The 19,799-nt window shown below is 34.4% G+C and overlaps 2 protein-coding genes across 2 annotated transcripts; both read left to right on the forward strand.

Moving 5' to 3' along the window:
• Positions 1–12,484: 12,484 nt before the first annotated feature.
• On the forward strand, positions 12,485–15,292 carry LOC131174139 (uncharacterized). Its single transcript, XM_058137240.1, has 5 exons — positions 12,485–12,728; positions 12,874–13,006; positions 13,405–13,529; positions 13,708–13,854; positions 14,867–15,292. Exons 1-5 carry the CDS (start codon positions 12,540–12,542, stop codon positions 14,999–15,001), a joined length of 729 nt encoding a protein of 242 aa, XP_057993223.1. The 5' UTR covers positions 12,485–12,539; the 3' UTR covers positions 15,002–15,292.
• Positions 15,293–18,479: 3,187 nt separating this feature from the next.
• Positions 18,480–19,799, forward strand: LOC110646172 (uncharacterized). Its single transcript, XM_021799529.2, has 4 exons — positions 18,480–18,807; positions 18,910–18,999; positions 19,103–19,199; positions 19,482–19,799. The coding sequence occupies exons 1-4, from the start codon at positions 18,549–18,551 to the stop codon at positions 19,618–19,620; spliced, it is 585 nt and encodes a 194-aa protein (XP_021655221.2). The 5' UTR covers positions 18,480–18,548; the 3' UTR covers positions 19,621–19,799.

Below are 19,799 nucleotides of genomic sequence, written 5' to 3' on the forward strand. Positions count from 1 at the left end.
CTTTTCTTATATAATCGTTCTTGAATGTTCATCATTGGTCCAAAGAATAAATTCTGATGAGAACTTTTGGTCCAAAAAAAAAAAAACTATTTTCCACCTCTCAAAATTGAAGAGTCGCCAAGCAAGATTCTCAAGTACTTCTCAAAGTAGAAACCTGTGGAAAGGTTTAAATATGAAGCATCACAACTCAAGATAGAGAAAGAAATATTTTTCTTGACAAAGTAGACCATTAAGATCCAAACCAGGCTTTGCATGTGAATCATATTCATCTATGACCAACTACAGCAAACCTCCTCTTTCCCTTGGTTTCTTATCCTTCAAATAAAACAGGGTCACAAAGGGGTCTAGGTCCAAGGAAATTGTTCAGGAAGTTAACATTTCAGAGTTGGTGTTTGCTCAAGTATTTATTCAGCAAACTAGCGGTTGAGTGTAGCACTTCCTTGGTGACATTTTATTATTTTTTATTTTTATTCAGTGCAACCTATTGTGTGTACCAAGAATACTCTTACCTCTTACTATTTAGGACCCACATGGGACTCACCATTTTTCCATCTGTTAGGGTGAGATTTTCTGGAAGCAAAGCTCAGAAGGTCCTGGTAGCAACAGAAAGAATAATACCTGCCCAGCCAGAAAACGTCATCCTTCAAAGAACGTAATCAACTTTTTACTCATTCTTATCTCTCCTTGAAGCCACCGCCAAGATAACAATGGTGGATTTAGCAGAATAGAAGAGACTTCTGAACTGGTTCAAGAGACAGATTTCCTGGAATACGACTCAAGATTATGACCCCAATATAATAGAGAGAGCAACTTTTAGTGGCAGCGGCTGCATATGCCATTTCATCATTGGAAGAATCGAGAATTCAATAACAGAAAAAGATCAGCCAGGCCCTGAACCTTCTGTGACTCCAATCAAGAGCAGAAAGGAAGGTACAATGACAGTTTCTAGTCCGGGGCCTGGTACAATATCTAAGAAGTTTTCCGGTAATTCATTAAAAGACACTTTCTGAAACAAATTATGATGAAATAGTCTATAATCAGGTGAATATTCAAGAGTATTCCAGAAATCCAAGTCTATAATTGGCCTACATCTCTTAATGCCTTGGGCATATTTTGGCTACTCATCTTTCTATACTTGCACCATCTCATCTCTAATACTTTGATTTTAGGCCGAGTATACACAACCAATTTTTTTTTTCAATAGATATTTCATAGATTTAAGCAAATTAAAAAAAAAAATGATGCCCATATACAAGATAAGGATTCTAAAACAAATATCCTAGTGAAAAAAGCCCACCCAAAAGAGAAGCCCAAGCCCAAAGTAAAAACCTGAGCTTGTAAATGGAATCCAACCTAGACAATCAAACCCAAAAGAGAAAAGAAAAGCAAAAACGGCTCACAAAAGCAACCATGGTTGATCGGCAGAGACGACTTCAAGAAGCCAAAAAACTAGCGAAAATAGAGGATCTCCCATACAATAGTCGCCAGGATGGCTTGTTTCTCTAACCAAAGAGCAAGACCTCTCAAACAATTGTCATCTTCCAGCTTCAAGGCTTCCAATGGTCGAACAATATCTCAGGGCAAGGAAAAGCAAAAGATAAGGATTCTAAAATAAATACCCCAATGAAAGAAGTCCACCCAAAAGACAAGCCCACATCCAAAGTAAAAACTCTAGCTTGTAAATGGAATCCAACATAAATAATCAGACCCAAAAAAGAAAAGAGAAGCGGCACAAAAGAGCCACAACCATGGTCGATCTCCAGAGACAACTTCAAGAAGTAAAAAACCTGGCGAAAATAGAGGATCTCCCATACAATAGTCACCATGCATGGCTTGTTTCCCTAATCTAAGAGCAAGACCCCTCAATAAATTTCATCTTCCAGCTTCAAGGCTACCAACGGTCAAACAATACCCCAAGCCAAGGAAAAGCAGAAAACATCACAGCATCACAGAAAACAGTAAACGAAGGAGATGGCAGAGCCCTTTGGTGACTCATTCATGCCTTATAAGCCAACTCAGGAACTCAACGAGTTTCCACTTTCATCAAAGGTTTTGCATCTTGTCACCACGAGAATGTCACGACCCAAATTATAGGCAGTGCCGTTATTAGAATGTAGGTCAACATAAGATCCCCAAAGCCTATAATTCTAATTGATTTTAGCCCAATCATAAAGCCCATATCTAAAACCCATTTTTAAGAAATTAACTAGACAGAGTCAGGCAATAAACTAGACTATCCAACGGAGAGTTTTAGCTCACCCGACCTATGATGATAAAATAAATAAATTTGGGGAGCTTTGCTCACTCTTACTATCCTCAACATAATAAATATATCAAATGGAAGCTCAGCTCCCTTATGCAAGAGATATATTTATCCCGCTCAATCACATATGCATAAATATAGGTTTACAATTTCAAAACAAATAATCTTTTATATTCTCATGTCAAATATAATATTTCTAGCACATGTAGAGTTCTAAATTTTAAATCAAGGAAACGAAGTACAAGGCTGTTGATAAACTTGCGAGAAAGGAAGTAGGTTATTCTGAAAATGAAACCCTCCTATAGCCTAGAAAAATAGGGTGAATAAGAGTAAAAATTCTACTCATAGAGTAAGATATTGATTTTAAATATAATTTTTATAACTATCTAGAGCTAATGCATCACTAAGGATGAAATGCATCATATATCAACATATTCAATCAAGTTCAAACAATATTTACACAAAAAATAATTTAAAGCATTCATACACCCATGTGTCACATTAATCAAATATATATATGGGACCTGATCCCCTACACGGCTCTCTTAATTCCAACCTCTGCCAGTGAGATTAACTCAAGCCAGACTTTCTCTTAATAATCCAAATGCGAGGGTTAGCAAGATCAACTCAAAGTCGTACTCGCATTAACTTATCACAAAAAGGACCGAATCCAAAGTGAGACTAGCTCAAACCGATCTACCCATCCTACCCATATCCAGTACCACACTTCACGCACGCTGATACACTCACATAGCTCCAAATTACTCTTAGGCGACACCCACATCAATTTCATTAAATAACGATGATGCAACGCAAAGTATACTTATAATAGCTATATACATATAATTACAAATGAATGCATGAGCATGTCTTGTATGTATAATAATATTTAAATTATAAATAAAATCAATATCTACTCACTGTATATCAGAGACTACTAGGGCAGTAGAATGGAGGAAAATGGCTATCCCTGCTCATTTAAATAATTATATTAATAAATTTATCAGCTCTAATATAAAATAAGAACTTAGAGAGTCAAAAGACACCTTAATTTATGCCAGAAATTCGGTAGAGTTTTTCCTATACCTAGGACCTACCTAACCTACAAAGTGGTTCAAATAATACTTCTAAAATCACAAGTCCCATATCCACATCTCATCAATATTATATGGCCCCTCCTAAGCCCTCCAAACTAGGCAAAACTTACAAAATCAAAAAATTCAGTTATAGCTCCTAAAACTAGCATTCTATCAAAATTATTTAAACTGGCTCTAAAAATTCCCAAAATTTTGCCCTACGTCCTTAACAATGTTATAAGGCTATTGCAAAAGGAATTATAATTTTTTTAATCCCCCACAAAGATTTTATGGACTTCTATTCTAAATCTAATACTATGTAAATAAGAAAATTTAGAGTTAAGGTTTATCTACGCCGATTCTGATGCTTGGAACACGTCCGGGACATCTGAAAATGGGAGTGAGGACTATAATTTCTACCCGTTTCAAAAGCAGCTCTGACAGCTCGTTTGTCCGACTTGAAAATGCATATTTGCACCGGTGAAATTTCTACAAAACGAAGACACCTACGCGAAGCCCACATTACTAAGAGTTAGAATAAAATTTTTATAAAATTAAACAAGCTCATTTAAGGCTCGAAAAAATATTGCGAAATCCATGGGATCCATCGAATTTTCGGCTTTAGAAAATTTTGAAATTTATATCACCGTGAAGCTCTCGTCGAGTGGAGCACACCGGTACTCTCAAAATCTCCGTGGGGTTCCCGATTTGAGAGAAATTTAGCCCAAAAATCGAAATGGGTTAAATTTTTTTGGCTTAAATCGAACAAATCACTCTACGAAAATTCGTGTTCTTAGTGTCTTTGAAAAGCTCTCGAAGTGGAGAAGATGATTGGGACTGGACTCGATCCAATTGATAGCCGGATTGGCTGAATTTTGGTTAGGAAGTTGATGGGTCACGCGCTGCATGTGAGGGAGTTTCAAGCCAGATTTTTCGGCGTTTAGAGCTGTGGCCAACGGCGGGGAGGCTCTCTGGTGGTGCACTGGCGAGCTGGGGAGGAGGGGTAGGTGGTAGCCAGTGGTGGGGAGAAGAGAGGAGAGAGAAAATGAAGGGAGAAGGGAAAGGGATCGGGTGTGCGTGAGAGGAAGAAGGAAAGAAAAAGATGGGCTGGTTTGTTCAACCAGTTCGATTTGGTCTAGTTTGATTCGACCAGTTTGATTTAAGATATCTGAAATTAGATTTTTACCTCTTTTCTGATACCTAAAACGTGATCTAAAAATTTCAAAAAAATTATAGAAAACTCAGAAAAATTTATAGAGTCTAAATATATTTTTGGATTTGCTACGTGGTCTTTAAATTAATTTCTAAAAATAGATGAAATTTATTGTCTTAAGAAAATCAAACCAATTTTAAAAATTCAGAAAATTTCAAATAAATTTCTATAATATTTAATACAATAAATATTCTAATTTTCATATAAAATAATAATTTAAAAATTTAGGGTGTTACATTCTTCTCTCCTTATAGAAAAATTATCCTCAAATTTTACACAAGCCAGAATAAAAGTACAAAATTACATATTAAATAAATATGAGTACTTGCTATACATATCTCGCTCTGACTCCCAAGTGCATTCTTCTACTGATCAGCTCCTCCATGGAACCTTAACTATAGAGATTTACTTTGACCGAAGCTGCCTTATCTAGTAGTCCATTATGGCAACAGGCTACTCCTCGAAGGTCAAGTCTTCATTCAACTCCACTGTATCTGGCTACAACACATGAGAAGGATCAAGAATATACTTTATAAGCATGGAGATGTGGAACACTGAGTGGACATGAGAAAGGCTTGGTGGTAACTCCAACCGGTAGGCTACTGCTCTTACTTTATCCGTGATCTCGAAAGGTCCTATGTATTGTAATGCTAACTTGCTTTTCTTTCAAAATCTCATAACTCCTTTCATGGGAGAAATCTTTAAGAACACATGGTCACCCACAGTAAACTCTACATCCGTCCGTCTAGGATCTGCATGGATGGTTAAAAACGTTTTACATCTATCTGCCCATGCTGTAGTGTGCCAACTACCATCCTCCTTCTGAAACTAAACCATCACATTTGACTACTCGTTTACTTTTTTCTGAAATCTTTAGTACCCACAACACTCCCACTGCACCCTATTCTGATATCTTGCAATTCTAGCCTTTGTTTCCCTTCATTACCAATCTCTGTGTTGTAAAGATCTTATTCATATGTCCTAGTTTGCCATGTCTTATGAAGTGTCCTTCTGAAGTAACTACATCTAAACATACCTTACCAGAGATCACTACTAATTCTATTGGTCATTAAAACTTTAGCAAGACTTCCTCCATGCTTATAGCACATATATTTCCTAGTTTCATGATATTATGAGCTTCTAGCCTACTTTTTACCATGAGATCTATGTACTAACTCATGCCTATCTTATGTAACTAACTATGTAGAGCTCCAACCAAATGCCAAACATCCATATTCTATCTATCGATATTGGAAAGTGGAGGGGGTCTTTTCTCTGATCTAACAAAAGCCTATGTATTCCAGAATAACTTATTTAGCACGACTTTATCATTCCTCATTCCTCTAGAATGAAAGTTGTTTGACTTCAACCTGAAATTTCTTATTATTTGACATACTTTCTAGCATATTGGCACTTAGGTTGAGGCTCCACTACTCTCTTAACCTATCATTTTTTATAGCTTTTCCTTTTTCACCCTTGTGTCTCTGTCTTTGAAGATGTCCATCCCATCATCAAATTTTAGCCTATATTTATTTCTTAGTCTAATATGATTACTAGCTTCAATACTTCTAGAATTTTAATGCTACGATTTGTTCCTACTAATACATCTTTCATGTTACATAACATTGAAGTGTCGACCAACTACTTATACTCTACAACACATGTAATTCACCATGGAAGGTTCCTGTTATTCGTCCTTTCCCAACTTGACCATTAAAACATTATTATTTCCTACTACCCTTTATATTAAGTTCCTCGTCATTGTTAGTCGGGGGCTCCTTAACCTATAAGTTTCACCAAGACTAACATGGAGGTGGAAAATGTGTGTTGTACTATAATCTTAGATAAGATATTTCATGTATTCACGCTCCTTGATATAGCCACATCTACTGCCCACAGCTTTTTAAACTTTAGTCTTAAATTTACCTATCAGCAAAGTTACATCCATCGAATATTATCCGCAGGTAGCACTCCATCTAGCTTATAGTTTATAAAGGCTGCAAGTCTTAGTAACCAACTTGATCTAACTCCTATCAATACCTTGATTGTCCTTTCATCCTTGACCTTAAGTATGCACTTACCGCTATTCTTTTCTCAGGAGATTGTGTATGAACTGGTGCCTACCCAATTCTCAATTAACTAGATTACCTCGACACAATCTCCCTTCCATCTATAGCCTTATAAAGCCAAAAGCACGAGCTAAACTTGAAGAGAAAGAGAAATCTCCTCCTACAACTAACAACAAGTGATTATCTATATAATAAAGTTTAACCTATGTCTTTTGGTCTTCCTCTTTAAATTTCATCATCTCTTAGCAATTATTTTAGCTATACTTATAAGATATCAATCATACCAACCCTCTGTTATATTACTGTCCAACTTAACATATTATCTTTATCTTATCCCTTCCTTTCTATTGTATTTTAGAAGATACCTCTTATTAACAAATTCTTCCAAGGCTAACCTCAATCATACCTACTGTCATTATTGCTTTACTGTAAAGTGATTCTATTGGTCACAGTGAAGACATACGCCTGACATTCATAACAAACCTCTAACTACCTTGTCTCTATCTCAAAAGCCTAACCTAAAGCCTATGTGTCATTATCTATCATTCTTTTCTCTTATCATACTTATTTGATACATTAGATTAACTTTCATTCAACTTACTACTTACTAACTTTTCTTCTCTGCCTGATAAGATAGTTCAGAATGCCATTGCACACCTTCTAGCTTTTGCTCATTATTGTTGTATTTCTCACCTAACCTTCCTGATACTGTTAACAAGTTAAAGGAATCTTACCCCCTTGCTATCCACTTCACCTTGGAAATGGGGAGCAAGTAGAGATTGATCCAATCCTATAACTTTAAACTCCACATTCTGGCTCCTAACATTGCACTAATTACGACCTGCTTTGAGTTCTGCAGTTTTCGGTTCTATACCATGACAAATGTTCTCCTTAATACTGTCCTTTTCTAAGCGCTTTATCCTTGACTTTCTGTTTATCTCATTTACCTTTCCTAAAATCACATTTTGCCTCCTCTGTATCCTGACTCTACTCTTCCTAATCTTATCTTAATCTGAGCTTTCTGATTTGTTCTTTAGTCAACTCTTTTTATCTTACCTGAATCCAAACTTTGACTATTTTATTCTTTAGCTCTATTCTTCCTTGACCTGACTATCATGTCAGAAACTTATATCCCTTTACTGTCTCTATCAAGTCATCAACACCTTGATTTTGCTCAGAATTGGTCCTTTACTGGCATTCAGGTTATCCTTCCTACTGCATTCGATCCAACCATTTTATCTTTCCCTTCTGCACTTTTTCTATATATATATATATATATATATATATATATATATATTATGATTTATCTATGCTAACTTCTATCCTTATTGTTTCCTTTACTTACAGTACACTCTTATCTTGAGCAATAAGAGGCTAAGAAGGAACTCAGGGGATAGTAGTTGATCATTCACTGCATAATCTCTATTCTTGCCCATTAGACTACAAACTATCCTCTACTACCTCAAGATGGAGATTTATAGGGATTCTATTTTCTCATTTCAATCTTAAATAGCCAAACTTAAGTTACTGGGTACCCAAACCTATCATTAACTCAAAAGCTTTATGTACTTCATGACCTTATCACTTATGATTCCCATAGTGGGATTTGTGTCCTCTTTAGGGTACCTAAACCAATAACTCTCTATGACAGCTTGTAGTCCTAACTGGGATACTATTCAGTTAGTCACCAACACCACTAGCAATCTATTGTCTCACTTGAAGGACATTATCATACTCTGTAGCACATCTGACAGTAAGAGAGGTACTACATCTACTATATTGCCACAACTATATAAGGCTATCTGCTCTCTTATCATACTCTAAAATTCCCTAAAACATCATTTCATAGGCTATGAACATTATTCCTAGCCTCTGATTTCCTTTAGGCAGTAAGGTTTACTTTACACCTTGTTGACACACAAATGATATACTTTTCTTACTAAACTTTAGGCAAAACATGCAAAAACTGTCCAAGATCCCATACCGAAGACTAGGTGGTCTCACTCCGTAGGTGTAGGAGTTCCAAACTCTTCTGCAAAAATAGAACTCTGTTCTAGCATAATTGTACCAAAACAGAGGCTGTCTGCAACCACCTTCATCCTGGTGTACCACGGGGAAGCATTCAGCTCTATACAATAATCCCATTTCAGTACTGCAATCTGCAACTTACAGCACAAACATTGAGAACATTGCATAGTTACTACGGTATATTCCAACAGACTAGGTTCCCTAATCTCTTATCTCTCTGAAACCCACTGATACCCTAAAATTACTCTGACTGGGTTATCCACTAATGACTGCCAACAGTGATATCTCACCCCTATCTAGGGCAGCTATACTACTATAACTCACCTTTATGTACTCATGCCTTGTGCTAGATAAGTATGCCACCTAGTCCCATATTGACAAAAACACATTACTTCTTAGAGTACGCATCCCCATGGCAGACCTCAATATGTCTGCTAGCTCAAGTTCACGTCACCTGATCACCATGTACTCCACGAAAAATGAGACACTAGACTTAAGCACTTTTACACTATCCAAGAAAAAATGCAAAATCTAGAAACAAGAAATTTCAAAAGAAGACAAAACAGGATCCTATACTCTGTATGTGAACCCCTAACTAGACTCTTCTTAAGCCTTAGACATGTACTTTCCATGAATCTGGAGCCTAAGCTCTGATATCAACTTTGTCATGACCCAAATTATGGGCCTGACTAACACTAGGACTTAGGTCAGCATAAGGCCCCTAAAGCCAGTAGTAAGCCTAACTGATTTTAGCCCAACCATAAATCCCATATCTAGAGCCAATTTTCAAGAAATCAACCAGACAGAGTCTGGCTATAAATTGTACTATCCAACAGAGAGTTTTAGTTCATCCGACCTGTGATCACGAAATATATAAATTTAGGGAGCTCTGCTCACTCTCACAATCATCAACATAATAAATATATCAAATGGGAGCTTAGCTCCCTCATCCAAGATATATATCCATCCCATTCAACCACACATGTATAAATATAGGTTTACAATTTCAAAATAAATAATCTTTTACAGTTCCACGCCTAATATAATATTTCTAACACATGCAGAGTTTTAAATTTTAAATCAAGGAAATGAAGTACAAGGAACAGGTGTTATTAAACCTGCGAGAAAGGAAGCAGGTTATTCTAAAAATGAAACCCTCCTATAGCCTGAAAAAATAAGGTGAACAAGAGTGAGCGTTCGACTCATAAAGTAAGATATTGATTTTAAATACAATTTCTATAACTATTTAGAGCTAATACATCCTTAAGGATGAAATACAGCATATATCAACGTATTCAACCAAGTTCAAATAATATTCGCACAAAGAATAATTTGAATCACTCACACACCCGTGTGTCACATCAATCAAATATATATATGGGAGTTGATCCCTTACAAAGCTCTCTTAATTCCAACCTCTGCCAGTGAGATCAACTCGAGCCGGACTTTCTCTTAATAATCCAAATACAAGAGCCAGTGAGATCAACTCGAAGCTGTACTCACCTTAACTTATCACAAAAAGGACTGGGCCCTAAGCGAGACTAGCTCAAGTCAATATGCCAATCCTACCCATATCCAATACCATACCTCACACACGCTGACATAAGCATATAGCTCCAAATTACCCTAAGGCGACACCCACATTAGTTTCATCAAATAACGATAATGCAACACAAAGCGTGCTTATGATAGCTATATATATATAATTATAAGTGAATGCATGAGCATGCCTTGTATGTATAATAATATTGAAATTATAAATAAAATCAATATCTACTCACTTTACACCGAAGACTACTATTGCGACTAAGTAGAGGAAAATGGCTGTCCTTGCTCACATAAACAATTATATTAATAAATTTGTTAGCTTTAATACAAAATAAAAACTTAGAGAGTCAAAAGACACCCTAATTTATGCAGGAAATCTGACAGAGTTTTCCTTATACGTAGGACCTACTCAACCTGCAAAGTGATTCAAATCATACTTTTAAAATCCCAAGTCTCATATCTACATCTCATCAATATCATATGGCTCCTCCTGGGCCCTCCAAACTAGGCAAAACTCACAAAATTAGAAAATTCAGTTATAGCCCCTAAAATCGGCATTCTGCCAAAAATATTCAAACTAGCTCTAAAAATTCTAAAATTTTGCCTCGCGATCTTTAACAATGCTATAAGGTTATTGCAAAAAGAATTATAATTTTCTAATTGTCCATGAATATTTTATAAATTTTTATTCTAAACTCAATACTATATAAATAAGGAAATTTAGAGTTCAGGTTTACTTACGTTGATTCTGATGCTTGAAACTCATCTAGAGCGTCTGAAAATGGTGGCGAGAACTGTAATTTTGACTCGTTTCTGAAGCAGCTCTGGCAGCTTGTTTATCCAGCCCAGAAATGTAGATCTGGATGCTAGTGAAATTTCTACAAAACGAAGGTACTTATGCAAAGTGCACATTATTAGGAGTTAGAATATAATTTTTATGAAATTAAATAAGCTCATTTAAGGCTCGAAAAAACATTACAAAATCTGGAGAATTCATCAATTTTCGGTATCAGAAAATTTTGAAATTTATATTACCGCGAAGCTCTCGCCTAGTGGAGCACACAAGTACTCTCAGAATCTCCGTGGGATTCCCGATTTGGGAGAAAATTATCACAAAAGTTGAAATGGGCTAAAATTTTTCGGACTTAAATCGGACAAACTGCTCAATGAAAATTCACGTTCTTGGTGTTTTTTGAAAGCTTTCAAAGTGTAGAAGGTGATTGGGACTGGACCTGATCCAATTGGTGGCTGAATCGGCCAGATTTTGGCTGGAAAGGTGATGGGTCACGCACTGCGCCTAAGGGAGTTTCAAGCTGGATTTTCCAGCATTTGGGGTAGTAGCCGGCGGCAGGGAGACTCCCTAATGGTGTGCAAGCGAGCTAGGGAGAAGGTGGAAGTGGTGGCCGGCGGTGGGGAGGAGAGAGAAAATAAAGAGAGAAGGGAGAGGGGTCGAGTGCGCACGGGAGGAAGAAGGAAAGAAAAAGATGGGTCGATTCGATTCAATAGGTCTGATTTGATCTGATTAAATTCTGTCGATTCAATTCAAGATACCTAAAATTAAATTTTTACTCTGCTCTGAAACACAAAACAAGACTCGAAAATTTCGAAAAAATTATAAAAAACTCAAAAAAATTTGTATAGTCTAAATATATTTTTAAATTTGTCACGTAATCTTTAAATAATTTTTTAAAAATAGATGAGGTTTATTATTTTAAGAAAATCAAATTCGATTTTAAAAATTAAAAAAATTTAAATAAATTTTTATAATATTTAATATAATAAAATATCATAATTTTCATATAAAATAATTATTTAAAAATTTAAAATATTGCAAAAGAAAAAAGAGATTCACATTGATGCCTAAATGCTTCCATAGTACTTGCACACACAAACAAAAACAAAGAATAGAAAAGTACAATAAATAGTAGCTTAATAACCCTTTACATTAACAATTCAACTGCAAAGAAAGCCAAAAAAATCCACAATCCAACACCAGAGGTAAGGAGGAAACCCAGGAAAAAGAAGCCTTTCCATATTCAAAAGAGTAGAGGAGGACGGACAAAGCAGCAAGGTTAAACCCCAAGTAAAACATAAAAAAAGTGGGAAAAATTATCTCTACAAATAGAGAGACTCTAGGATGTATAAACTATAAACCACAAATTGGCTAACATTTATAAAAGAATGTATATAAAAGATTGATTAAAAAAATTAAAAAAAAATTAAAACGTTTAAAAACTTTAACTCTCCACAAAATCTCACGTGTCCTTACCTCCAAGTACTTCCAAGCATGCTTTAAAACCCCTCCTACCCCATACGTCAGTGTGTGACCCTCAAAAATTGCCATGGAGATCGATCCCCTGGAGCAACCAGATCACCAGATCGAAGACAAAGACCTCTTCAAGGCAGCAGAGGCCGGCGATTCTTCGACATTCAAAGCCCTTTCATCGGAACATCTTTCTAAAGCTCTCTCTCTCCTAAACGATGACGGCCGCTCCCTCCTCCATGTCGCTGCCTCTTCAGGTCACCCTGAGGTATTTACCATTTAGCACTTGCTTAACCCGAATTTGATTGTTAAGATATCCTCTATATTTGTTTGGGCAAATATTATACCCTTTCTTATATAAAATTTGGTGTTCGTGAATTTGAGTTTGGATGTGCTTGTTTTAATGGAATTAGGTGGTGCAAATACTATCCAGTGTGGATGAATCAAAAAGTGTGGTAAACAACAAGGATGAGGAAGGTTGGGCACCACTGCACTCTGCTGCCAGTATTGGGAATCTGGAAATTGTGGAGATTCTGTTAAGTAGAGGTGAGGAATTTCCCATTGTTTAGCCATTGGATGATGTTGTATAGGTGATTAAAGCTTTATGACTTGTAAATGGCGACAATTAAACCTGTTAATCTGGATTTTCTGTATAAATAATTATTTTGGTCGATTTTCCCGCAGAAGATAAGCCATTTCTGATTGTTCCATTATTTAAGCATTTCTCATCTATAATTTAAATTATAGAAACTATTGTAAATATTACACTCTGATTTGATTGGCAAGATTATGTGTTTCCTTGCATTTGGGTTGTAAATGCTTTGTACAACTAGTGTCTATTCATTTTGTCACTTTATTGTTGTTGAAAATTTTTGGGGGAATACAAGATAAGATTCACCGTCTCTGATTTGGGCATTTAAACTAATCATGAAATGTTATCGTAGGAGCTGATGTTAATTTGAAAAATGATGGTGGTCGAACTGCTCTTCACTATGCTGCCAGCAAGGGATGGTTGAAAATTGCTGAAATTCTGATATCACATGGTGCTAAGATTAATCTGAAGGACAAGGCTTGTAGCTTCACACAACTGTTCTTTATCTTATATTAGTAACCTTGATTTCATCCCTTTCCTCAAAATAAAAAACAAAAAGGATTTCAACCTAAACTGCATTGATGTGTGGGATGTAGTGCTGATAAATAAGCTCAGATATCAGAATCATGCTGTTCCTTATGAAACTCATGTTCAGGTTGGTTGTACCGCACTGCACCGAGCAGCTAGTACAGGGAAGTCAGATTTGTGTGAACTTTTAATCGAGGAAGGAGCTGAGGTTGATGCTATTGATAAAGCTGGTCAAACTCCACTTATGAATGCAGTCGATTACCATAACAAAGACGTAAGTTTGCTAAAAATTAATTGGTAAAGAGTTGCTTGTTTCTAGTTGGGCAACCTCTTATGGCCCTTGAGTGAATTATACCTTTGATTTTTTTGTAATTTGTATGTATCTTTTTGGCTTTCATAATTTAGATTAGGCTTGTCAGGTATATTTTGTCTCTGCTACATCTTCATTGTATTACTGATTTGTTTCTCATTAGATTTTAGTGAATTTCAAACTTTGTATTTGTAAATAATATCATACTCAATGCCTTTTTTTTTAAAGAAATAACCTCTGCAATTATCAAAAAAATCCTGTTGGGCTTAGATCATTCTAGCCTCAAAAGAAGAGGTAGTTGCAGAAATTTTCATCTATAATAATTTGATTAATATGATTGAGAAAAGGGAAATCGAGGTTGAGATCAACATCAGGCGCACTTGATTACAACAAATGTGGGACAACCAGACTGAACATGATTTTATTTGGATCAATCAGTTTAGGAATTATAGGCAAATAAGATTTAATTAGGTCTAAGCTCATTTTGGTAAAATAAAACATTAAAGAGCCTTTTGTCCATGTAATAATTAAATTTTCTTTTCTATTGTTTCAAAGTTTAAGTTTCCCCTCCCATACATACCTTTATAATTAGTATAGATTGTTATAAAAAAGGATGGGATATGGGAAATATATATATATATATATATATATATATATATATATATATATATATACCGTTTTGTTTGAGGTATGCATCTTACACTCTGGGAGGATTTTAAGTCCAGTTCTTGGGTCTGAATTTCATGCCCCTTCCCAAAGGAAAATAACAGAAAGAAGGGGAAAAATTATGGTAAAGGCTGAGAGTAACTTGACTCGGCCAACTGACTTGTAAGAGGAGATTTTGCTAGCAACATTAGTAAATCGTTTGCATATCTTGAACAGGCCAATAAACTATATATGATAAAGAGTGTGCAGCTTTTCCTTGCTATGAAAATAGTGATTCACTAAACCATATTGACTTGTGTTTGGTTGATAGGTTGCTCTACTTCTTATAAGACATGGAGCAGACGTGGATGTGGAAGACAAGGAAGGGTACACTGTGCTTGGTCGAGCATCTGATGATTTCAGGCCAATGCTGATTGATGCTGCCAAGGCCATGCTTGAAGGATGAGTTATGAACTAGTTTTACAAAGTTAGATGGGGAATTTAGGTAAGTAGCTGGGTTATCAATGAGGTTTTGGCAGTTGCATTTTGATGTATTTTATCTGCTTGTTGTGTGTGATAGAGGAGAGTTGCAATGCAGTTGTTGGTAATGTGCAGCAATGATTTTCCTGTTGCTGGTTTAATTGTCCTTGTGTTTTTTACTTGGCTGTTCCTTTAGGCCATGTTCAGTAACTTTGGCGTTTTCTGTTTTTTGTAGTTAGAAAAAAAAAATGAAGACGTGTTCGGTTCACTGTGATTACATTTATCTTTGTTTACTCAAAACTTATTTTAAAACTAAAATCGCTAAAACGAAAAACTGCAAAAAAAGGGTTTCATCTATTTCATTTTATTCTTTAGTTCCCTCACTTCCCTTCCAACACTATGCCTTCAATTTCTCTATTTCTTTCACTTCTATTTATCGTTTCATTCCAAAAATCTTATAAATCTAACATGCTTCTTTTTCATATTTAAGCTATAATTTCTTTCAGGATCTCTTTCTTGTTTCTTTTTTTTTTTTTTCACTTCATCTAATCCAAGAGTTCATGGAAAGAAGAATCACTCTTTTATTTATCAGAGATTATATCAAAATGTCTCAGGCAAAATTAATTTCAATTTCTTACAAATGTCTCACCGGTTGATTTGAGTTAAGTGGCTTGATCTTTATATAGATTTTGATTTTGATAGTGGAAAGGCTCAGTTCAATGTGAGAACAAATATCCTTTTCTAATTGTGTAGATTTTGTTTTGAAGGAAAAGAGAATAACAGTCTGTTATAATTATACTGTCAATGTATTTGATAAAATGACTTAAAAGAAGACTTTCCTTAAAGCAAAGATTTAAGGCTAAGAAAGTTTGCTGCATTCACAGTAGAAAACTCTACCAAGCGCAGTTCCTTCGTTTATATTACCTCATACAACGGTTTTAAGTTGTGCGTTAGTATTTATTTTCTTTTTTTTTTTTTTCGGTTAAAATTATAAGCACGTCTTTGCTATCCAAAATCTACACTGCACATCTGCAGTGTATTGCAAGGAAAGGCGATGTTGTCTTTCCTCACAGAAAATTATTGAGAGGAAATCAATACTGCAGCTCATTTTACTCGTATTTATCATTTTGCAAATCTCAATCTGTCATCATTTATAATTTATTTTGCATGAAAAGGCTCCTGATAAAGTATGTGTCTGTCATCATTTCACTAAGGGTGAATTAAAAGATTTTAATTTTTTTTTCTTTTATTTATAATCGATTAAAAAATTCTCAACTAAATACTTCTAGGTATATTTAGATAATGAATGTATATATATATACACTAAAAAAAATGTTATAACTAACAATATATGTTCACAGCATAAAAATAGCTTATTAACTTAGGCTTTGTGGAGAAAATATTCTCGTAGTAACCATTTTTCATATGTATGAAGTATTCAGTAAAATAAGTTAAAAAGAAAATATTTTTTTTAATTAAAAAAATAAAATCGTTTTTAAGACAAATTATTTTTTTTAAAAAGAAAATATTTTTTAAATTTTAATAATTTTATTAAAATATAAAAATAATTTTATACACATAACATATTTATATGCCATAAATTCACTATTATAATTAAATAATAAAATATTTTCAGTGTAGAACATAATTTTGTGAAAAATATTTTTATAAATAAATTATTTTTTACAAAATAAAAATATATCAGTAAATAAAATTATATTTAGTATAAAAAATTAATTTTTTTAATTTAAAAAGTTTTTAAATTTGAAATAAATAAAATTTTATATACGATTTTTGAATTTTACATTCACTTCTCAAAATTTTATATTGATTTGACATATGACGTTAACATTCATGCAGTTGAGAAGGCAATAACTTTTTTCACAGCACTAACAATAAAATTAATAAAATATGGACAAAAATCTTACCATTTAAAGGGTTTAAATTATAGAAATTAATTAATTAACTTTTTTAAATATAATAATAATAATAATAATAATAATAATAACTGTGGCTTTGTCCAAATGATATGGGCGAAAGCGGAGATTGTTGGTAACCCAGCAGGGGGTGGGCTTTTCAGCCTTTGCGGGTGGAACTCAGTGATTGAGGCTGCATGGCACGGCGTGCGCCTACTAGTATGGCCACCGAAAGGGGATCAGAGAGTGAATGCAACGGTTATAGAGAGGAAAGGGTTGCGCCTGTGGCCGAAAACATGGGAATGGAATGCAGAGACGTTAGTGAAAGGAGAAGAAATGGGGGAGAGAATTAAAGAAATGAAGGGAAGTGAAAGAGTTGAAATTGAGAGCTGAACAAAGGGAAGTCATTGACAAGTGGAGCAACAGTAGTGCAAAAGAATGTGAAGGTTCACATCCATGATATGTATGTTCCTCTTCTCTTAATTAATAGTGCGTGGTCATGCTCTTCAATGTCTCTTTTATGCATGTCTTGTTTTCGTAAGTTAATGGTTGTTTGTGTTTCTGTCACCATGAAATTAGGTGTTTGTTTGTGTTGACTGTTGGGAAGACTTTCCTAAATACTTGCGCTCGATTTGGGTAGGGAGAAGGGATGATAAATAAGGGTAAAGAGGAGTAAGTAACTATTATACCCTTATTTGAGAAGAGCTGAGTCAGTAAAGGATAAGGGTAAGTAAAGGTAAGACTTATTCTCTCTTACTCCTCAAATCCAAATTTTTCTTACTCCTCAAATCAAAATTTTTCTTACTCCTCAAATTGGAGTATAAGCAAGGAGAGGCGAGAGCTGAAAATTACTTTATTTTTTATTTTTCTATTGTATCCTTAATTTTTTATTAAAAATCTAATTATACCTATTAAAAATAAATTTAGCGTACCACTACAAATAAATGTTTTATTTCTCAAATGGCCATATATAGTTTCTTCACTTTCAATTATTTATTTTTAAATAATTTGATATAATTATTATACTTCAATTATTATTTTTTTATTCATTCTTTTAATAGTCTGCTTTAATTATTATGCTTCAATTATTATTTTTTTTAAATAATTTATTTTTTATTCAACTTTTGTTAGATTTGTACATTATTATTTTGATTTATTAATTTTATAATTTATTTATAGTGAACTATTATTATTTATAAATTTAAAATTTATCATAATAAATTTATCATTTAATAAATTATCTAATAAAAAAATATTTTTATACTTCTAATAATTATTTATTCTTCTTTCACCTCTTTTCTAAATATAAAAAAATATATATTACATTTCCTTATCTTTTCATTAATTCGCTTCTTTTTGAATATAAAATTTTTTTTATCATAACTCTTCATCCTTTTTTTTTTCTTATCATTTCTTATCTTCGTATTAATTACTCTTCCCTCGCCCATCTAATTAGATGCTTAGTTAAAAATCAGTAGGAAAATATGCTTTGTGCCAAAAAAAATAACAAAGACACGTATTCTCGCACATTGGAGCTCGATTCCTCGCGCGCCTGTTCTGTTCCAAATCGTGAAGCCAGTGATTGAATGACACGAAGGCTTGTTTTGGTTGGTTGATATGTACCCTTTGCTGCTATCTATTTTTCTTATCACTCCCTCAAAGCAGAGGCCAGAGAGAATGAAGGCTCTCTTCTTCCAATTTCCCTCTCAGATTTCATCGCCTGAAACTCCCAACATTATCCCTCAAAACAAACTCCAAATTGTATCCAATCACAAACCCAATAATGTTTCTTGGGTTTCTTCTTTACCTTCCTCTCAAGTGATCCTTCACAAGTCTCTTCCTCTAGCTGCTGCTCTGCTTCTCTCTGCAGGTCAAGGTGAATTAATCGAAATATCTCTCTATGTTATTACCTGTTTCTGGTTCACTCGTCTTCATATGCTTGCAATAGTTGATTGAGTCCCTTTTCTGTGTTTTGCAGCTAAAGCAGGACTTATGTCTGGATTTTCTGGCCTGGAATCAATCCCTGGTCCCCAGATTCCTCAAATTGATTTTCTTAACCGGTTCAATGGTTTGATTCTGCAATTTCCCTGTTCAATTCCCGCTTTATATATGAAATTAGATTGTTTTTCACCCCTTTTTAACTCTTTTAACTGTCATGTATTCTGTTGCAGAAGAAAACCAGAAGAAGTACGCAGAAAATGATGCAAGATTCAAATCATCTCCCATACTTAAGGAGCTACTAGAACGATCCAAGAAGAACAAAGAAAAGTACTTTAAAAGTTTTTTTTCTCATATAATTATTTTGGTTATATGGTGCACAGACCTAGTACTTTCAAATGTGTCTAATTTTGAATATATTGGCAAGTGATATTATCTTCTAGTTTAAAGCAGAAGCAAAGTGTTACCCTGCAATATAATCTTGGTTGGTTCTATGTCAGGGAGAGGAAAAATGAGATAAATTTATCAGGAAATGAAATTTGTGTAAATTAAGCGAACATATCTCTTAAATCACATATTAGGAAATGCTAATTAACATGATGAAATTTGCAGGAATCGTCAAGAACTGCTAGATAAGTACTGCATTCGCGGGGCAGAATGGGGTGTTGGAGATTGTTCAACAGATGGAATGTCGCCTGAGGAAAGAGAGAGCTTCATTTCTATGCTAAAAGAGAAAGCTGGAATCAAATAATTGAAGCCAGTTTTAGTAAATACATTTGTTAGTTTTTCTCCTAAATTATATTTGAGCCAGTGGGAAATTATTGCGTAGATTTGATTATTGTGAATCTCATAACATGATAGCATCTACATATAATATGAAATAGGTGTAATTGTGTGTTGAGTTTGCAATAAATGGGATTTAATTAGTAA

Source organism: Hevea brasiliensis, chromosome 2 (genome assembly GCF_030052815.1).
Source record: "Hevea brasiliensis isolate MT/VB/25A 57/8 chromosome 2, ASM3005281v1, whole genome shotgun sequence".
Classification (NCBI taxonomy): Eukaryota; Viridiplantae; Streptophyta; class Magnoliopsida; order Malpighiales; family Euphorbiaceae; genus Hevea; species Hevea brasiliensis.